At 43.9% G+C, this 6,977-nt stretch overlaps 1 protein-coding gene across 1 annotated transcript in view; it reads right to left on the bottom strand.

The window, feature by feature from the left end:
- Positions 1–6,977, bottom strand: part of Ltf (lactotransferrin) — a 24,334-nt gene that overhangs the window by 5,482 nt on the left and 11,875 nt on the right. The window contains exons 12-14 of the mRNA XM_031343461.1: positions 6,677–6,832; positions 5,487–5,628; positions 884–951 (exon numbers count right to left, since the gene is read on the bottom strand). Coding sequence (XP_031199321.1) covers positions 884–951; positions 5,487–5,628; positions 6,677–6,832 — 366 coding nt within the window. The remainder of the gene's footprint in view (positions 1–883; positions 952–5,486; positions 5,629–6,676; positions 6,833–6,977) is intronic.

The following is a 6,977-nucleotide window of genomic DNA, read 5'->3' as shown; positions in this document are numbered from 1 at the left end:
CTGGCTGCTATGTTTTCTTCACAAGCTACTTGTTCGTGGGGACTTTTACTCACTGACTCTCGAGGAGTTTCTGGACCAAGGTTTTATATGGAGATGAAGAAAGGCCTCTATTCCATTTCCAAGAGGAAGTCTTATTTGCATGCCTTCAGTTATTATTACTGTCTGTTCTTGTTTCGTCTGGTACAGACAGTCCATGAGTTTCTTCATTCATGCATCTGCTACCTACTACGACCCGTGTGTGTGTGTGTGTGTGTGTGTGTGTGTGTGCCTGAGTGAATGTATATGTGTGAATTTATGTATTACATACATATACATGTATATGCTCATGTGTATATACTCATGTATATACTCGTGTATGTATGTATTATTTATGTATATGTGTATGCACATCTGCATGAATGTGTATATGCATATATGTATGTTTGTGTATATATGCATGTAAGTGTGTATGTCTATGTGAATGTGTGTATGTGTGTGTGTGTGTGTGTGTGTGAATTGCTTCAAAACCACTGTGACACTACAGATGTTCCTATGCTGCCTTCAACACTACAGACTGGTCAGCTGGAGTGGTTCATGCCTATAATTTCCAGAACTCTTTTTGCCAAGGCAGAAAGAATTCCATGAGCTCAAGGCCTATGTGAGGCACATAGTAAGTTCAAGGTTGAGTTAGTTAGTTAGTTAGTTAGTTAGTTAGGTAGGTAGGTAGGTAGGCAGGCAGGCAGGCAGACAGACAGACAGACAGACAGATCTAAAAGATTTTGGAATTCTTTCAGTCAAAAGTCTGAAATATTTATACTATCTTTCCAAATACAAACCCAGAACTGAGGGTATGTTAAGGGCGCTAAAGACTGCTCTGCAGGAGGAAGTGAACAGCTTCACATACCGTCAGTATTCTGCAAGACAGTGGAGTCCTTCAAAAATGCAACATTTCCTGCCTTCTCAGCCAGACACCTAAAATATTTCCCAAAATAAATACACCACAAGGGAAAAACCATTAGAACTCTCATAAATATTTGGGACATGCATTCCAAAAACTAAACCATAAAAGTAAATATACAAAAGTTGAAACTGTTTCCAGTACTTTAAGATTTAATACAGCAGATTGCAAGCATCTGGGTATCTTCTCTCCTCTAACCCCCAGTGAGATGACACCATGAGACCTCTCTCTCTCTCTCTCTCTCTCTCTCTCTCTCTCTCTCTCTCTCAAGATTTATTTATTTTATGTATATGAGTACACTGTAGCTATCTTCAGACATATCATAAGAGGGCATCAGATCATATTACAGGTGGTTGTGAGCCACCATGTGGTTGCTGGGAATTGAACTCAGGACCTCTGGAAGAGCAGTCAGTACTCTAAACCACTGAGCCATCTCCCCAGCCCCGAGATTTCTCTCTTTTTAACCCATAAACTTATAAAAGAGAAAGAGAAGGTAATGAAGACACCCTTCGGAATCTGGAAAGACAATGGCTGAGCAGTCCTGGCCTAACTGAAGGAGGAAAGCTGTAACAGAAGGCGGGGTGGTAGCAGCTCAGACAAAAGTTGATGTGCAACAACAGGAAGCCAGAAAGACTCAGTTACTGGAAATATAAGGCATTGCTGAGAATGGCTGAAAACAGAGTTTAATGCAGGTGCCCTCACATCCCATGCAGCAACTCTCACCCCAACATTTGGGAGGTTTAATCTTAACATAGCACAGTATAGGGAAACAAATCCAGTGGAAGGCAGAGACACAACCCAGAAAATGGAAAGTGAGCAGGGTACAGTGGCTAATGAGCCCAGTACTCTGGAAGCTGAGACAAGAGGATTGCTGTGAGTGTGAAGCAAGCCTGGGCTGCCGGGTTACACCTATCTCAACATTCCTCACCCCCAATCTCCATCCATAAAGGAGTAAACTGAAAAGTCTGTCCTAGAAGATGAAGTCAATCCCTACGCACCACCCAGACTGGCTATTAGGGCTATCCCTCCCAAGAAGCGAGCAGTGAGACTCTTCATCAAGAGAATCTGATAACTCCAAGAAAACATCATAGACCCTGATATTAGGATGCTCGTGACAAATGGCATAAACCAAAATCACTACAGCAGGGCCCAGCGCCTCACACTGGAAAACTGACAGAGAGCTGAGAGTCAGCTGCGGCGCCCACCCACCTCAGTGCCAAACGGGCAGAGGCCATCAGATACCGGAAGGAAGAGCCTGAAAAGTGATACCAAAAGAACCGTATTCCCAAGATTCAGGGGATCTGACTCCCTCTTCTTGACTCTGAGGGCACCAGGCATGTAGGTAGTACGCAGACATACATACATTCAAGCAAAACACATATAAAATAAATAAATACATTTTTAAAAGAAAATAAAAATAGACCTCACTATAAAAATGCTCTAAAATGACACAAGATTAAAAGATTCAACCAAGCAAATTTTGTAGAAACTAGAAGGGAAAATATGACTAATGGATATTAAGAACTCAGATTGCAACTGGCAAGAGTCTGGGGCTTAAAACACAAGAGCATAGAAAGTGTCAACAAAATAACAATTTCCCCAAACTGAATAACTTGTAGCCATGCCTGCCAACTGCCCACTCTAACAAAGCAGAGAGGTCTCACATAGAGAAATGAGGCTCCAGAACAGTTAGGAATCAAAACAGGGCTGAGGAGGTGGCTCTGTGTGTAGATGAGGAGGTGGCTCTGTGTGTAGATGCTCTTGCCTCAAAGCCTGAGGAAGTGAGTTCCAATTCTAGGCATCTCCATGCCTGGTAGGGACACACACTCTTGTGTCACATCCTTGGTATGAGAATGATGCTGGAGTGGCCATAGCAACCCAAGCATCACTAAGACGAAAGCAGGTGTCAGAAAAAGGCAAGTTTGTGGTTGAGGTTTGGAAGGACAGGGGCAGTGTGAGAGGCTAGGGTTTGTACCCTAACAGGAAGTCAGAAAAAAGACGTGAAACTTGAAAAAGTTAAGAACCAATAATATTTGTGTGTAGTTCTAAATACAAGAATGAAACTTGTGTAGCCTCTGTGGACGTTTCTTAAGAACCTGAGACAAAAACTATCACCTGGCCCAGCTATACACACCTGGGTATATGCTCTAAGAACTCTGTGTGCTACCACAGAGGTATTTGCATATCCGTGTTTATAGAAGCTCTATTCACCATAGCCAACGAATGGAAGCCAAGATGTCCATCAACAGATGGATAAGTAGAAAAATGTGCTACGAATTCACAATGGGAGTTTAAAGAAAAAGGAAACCATTATGTCTGTAGAAAGTGGGTGAAACTGGAGATTATTATGTTCATAAGCCTGACTCAGACAAATAGTACACGTTTTCTTTCGCACGTGGAGCCATAATGTAAAAGTGTGTGTGTGTGTGTGTGTGTGTGTATGTGTGTGTATGTGTCCATATGTGTATGTGTGTATATGTGTGTATATGTGTATATGTATGTGTGTATATGTGTGTATGTGTATATATGTGTATGTGTGTATATGTGTGTATGTGTATGCATGTGTATATGTGTACATGTGTGTATATGTGTGTATGTGTATAAGTGTATATATGTATATGTGTGTATGTGTGTATATGTACATATGTGTGTATGTGTATTGTGTGTGTATGTGTGTGCATGTGTGTATATGTATGTGTGTGTGCATGTGTGTGTGCATGTTTGTATATGTATGTGTGTATATATGCATGTATGTGTGTGTATGTGTGTGTATGCATGTGTGTGAGAAAAGGAGAATGAGGACTATGAGAGGGAAGGAAGAGAACATTTTTTAAAGTATTTATTTTTATTTTATGTGTATGGATGTTTCCTTAATGTCTGCATGCCATATGAATGCCTGGTGCCTGCTGAAGCCAGAGGAATGCTTTTGAGCCACCATGTGGATGCAGAGAACCAAGCCTGGGTCCTCTGCAAGAGCAGCCAGGGCTCTTAACTGCTGAGCCATCTCTCAATCCCTGGAAGGGAGAGATCTTAAGGAATCTGGGAACTAGAGAGAGTAGAGAACGCATGTAATAGGGATGAGCTGGGGAGGAAGGAGGCAAGTGACAGAGTGCAGGGGAGCAAACGCGAAGCAAACTTAATGTCACCTGTATCTGGAGACACCGTGATGACACCCAGCATGCTGTATGCTAACCTAAGTGAGTGTTAGATAACGTTGTTGTATGCTAACCTAAGTGAGTGTTAGATAACGTTGTTGTATGCTAACCTAAGTGAGTGTTAGATAATGTTGTAAGAGAAAGGCGAGACTCTTGGCCCCAGCTTTGGATTACTGTGATATAGCCCCCAGGCTAGATTCTAGATAGAACTGAGCAGAAGACAAAACTTGTACTGTAAACAGGAACAAGGATGTGCAGATATTTCCAGAGAGAGAATACCGTGCTGCAAGTCTGGGCAAAACAGATCCCTTGGGTTCTTACCAAACTTATTTATTTAAAGAGTGAATTTTGCTGCAGGTTTTCTATTTGCTAATCCTTAAGGACGTGTTTTGTACACTTAAAAAAAAAATCAACATTTACAAATCATTCAGATATAGCAACAAAAGAAAGTCATTGTTTTACAGGAGCGAAATGCTTGAACTTTATTTAAAAGCCCAAAGTTCCCTTCGACTGTTGTCACCTGAGGATCTGGGACAACATCTGGTGTTAAAGGAAGGATGGAGAAAGGAGCCTCCACATGGGCCTCACGCCCTACACATGGGCCTCACGCCCTACACATGGGCCTCACGCCCTACACATGGGCCTCACGCCCTACACATGGGCCTCACGCCCTACACAGTGCCGTGAGAAGCAACGCCCAAGTAAATGTGGGCTGTACAGTCATTGTGACCCATGCAGCCCTGAGAAGGTGTGGAATCTGAAAGCTAATCATACTGTCATGTAGCCTTCTCTTTGTCACTTCTTTTTTTAAAAAAGACCTGTTATTATTCATGTGTGTGTGTGTGTGTGTGTGTGCACATATGTGCACATGTGGGTACTCCGGACCTAAGAGGACACTGAATCCCCTGAACCCGATAGGGATCCTGGAAACTGAGCTCACTTCTGGATGTAACAGCCAGCACTCAGCTGCTGAACCATCTCTCCAGCCCCGTCAAGGCTAAAATCAAGAGAAAACTAAAAGCATAAGATATAATGGTGATGGTGATCTGAGTGAAGGAGAAGGAAGGGTGGTGGTCACTAGAACTCTCTGAAATTCACTGAAACGCTCTCTACCCATTGACTTTGAGGGCGATAAAGCTGAGCCCCGCAGCCCTGTGACCCTGCCGTCCTGTGACCCTGCCGTCCTGTGACCCTGCCGTCCTGTGACCCTGCTGTCCTGTGACCCTGCCGTCCAACCTCCACTCTCTGGGGGTGTTGGGCACCATAGGAGGCTCTTGCTTGGCTGCCCTTTGATCCTTTACTCTTTTATGACAGCGCCCCACCCCAACCACAGTGTCACTTGTTGAGAATGAGGGCTGAGGCCCTGAGCTGCTGGCTCTCTGCTCGAGACTCACCTTAAGGCCCCCGTGTAGCCTTGGTACCTCTCTTTGCTGTTGGGGGCACACTTATTCTCACCCTTCTCGTCACCAATACACAGGGCACAGAGATTGGATTTGGGGTCAGCCCCAGGGGCGCAGCTTTGGCTAAAGAATTCATCTAGACAGAGGGAAGAAGGTTAAATTAGTGCTTCAGACCACAGTTGACACAAAGTCTTTACCCAGCAGATGGCATAGCATGATGTCAACTTAGTATATCGACAGCACAGACAGGACACTTGTCACCCCAGAATGACATTCCACCACCAACCAAAGGCCCACTGGAAATCAGAAAGGCCTCAGACTGTAGGGATGGACATGATACCCGGCTGTTGCCTGGGAAGGCTGCACCGCACAGACGGGCCTCTTGTTCCACAACCTGACTTCTTTTTATTTTTTAAAATCAGAAATAGAAACCCAGGCTTCTCAATAGAAAGAAGGTGACTGATGGCTGTTATATCCCTGCGGCTGGTACACCCATGGTAGGTATAATGATATATGTTCAGGAGTGCTGGGTACCAACTCTCTGGAAACATTCTTAAAATGTATCAGGGTTTTTTTTTTTTTTAAGATTTATTTTATGTATGTGAGTACACTGTCACTCTCTTCAGACATACCAAAGAGGGTATCAGATTCTATCAGATGTTTGTGAGCCACCATTGTGGTTGCTGGGAATTGAACTCAGGACCTCTGGAAGAGCAGTCAGTGCTCTTAACCTCTGAGCCATCTCTCCAGTCCAGGTATCAGTTTTTTATACACATGAAAATATTTTAAAATGCCTGCTTTATTGCATTCTTGCCTATATTAGAAACCCAAGCTGTCTTACCAGATTTACGATTATAAAAAAATACATCCAATTGTTTCCAATTCAACTGGCTGCTAACTCATAAGGTCGAGCATATCTTAATGCTTTAATTAAGTGATATTGCAATCTGGATCTCCAAAGGTGTGGGGTGAAAGCTTAGAAAGTGTTTTGTACAAAACATCTTGTGCATCCATGGTTCCGTGAGGTGACCAGAAGGAGAACCTAGTTGTTCTAAACTAGGCCTACAAGCTCCAGGCAGTCAGCCACCCTCTTACCCTCCCCCTTCCCTAAGGTTCCACAGCCTCAAGTGCTCACTCCCAGGCCCAGGATGGCCATCCCACGAGACCTTCCCATATATGCTTACTAAGTCTGCAGGATCCGGACTGGTTAACAAGCAAGCCCATGGGGATGTTCCAGCCTGCGGTCCTATCCACAGCGGTGTGGCAAGACTTCTTGCCTCTCAGAGAGCTCCAGGTGAAGCCAACATCTTCTCTTCTAACTGCTGCTACGGCAAGGTACCCTGTGCAACAGATGACAGAGAGGCCATCTTAGCTTCCAGGGTGCACACGAATTCTAGTACATTGTCTCCAACCCAGGCCGAAAAAGCAACCCAGGATTACATTACAATGGATCACTGGCCATTGTTAGGAAAATGAAAGAAAGAA

The sequence above is a fragment of the Mastomys coucha genome, unplaced genomic scaffold (genome assembly GCF_008632895.1).
Source record: "Mastomys coucha isolate ucsf_1 unplaced genomic scaffold, UCSF_Mcou_1 pScaffold23, whole genome shotgun sequence".
NCBI classification, from domain to species: domain Eukaryota; kingdom Metazoa; phylum Chordata; class Mammalia; order Rodentia; family Muridae; genus Mastomys; species Mastomys coucha.
Note: the sequence above shows the minus strand (reverse complement) of the source record. Positions and strands in the feature narration are given on the sequence as shown.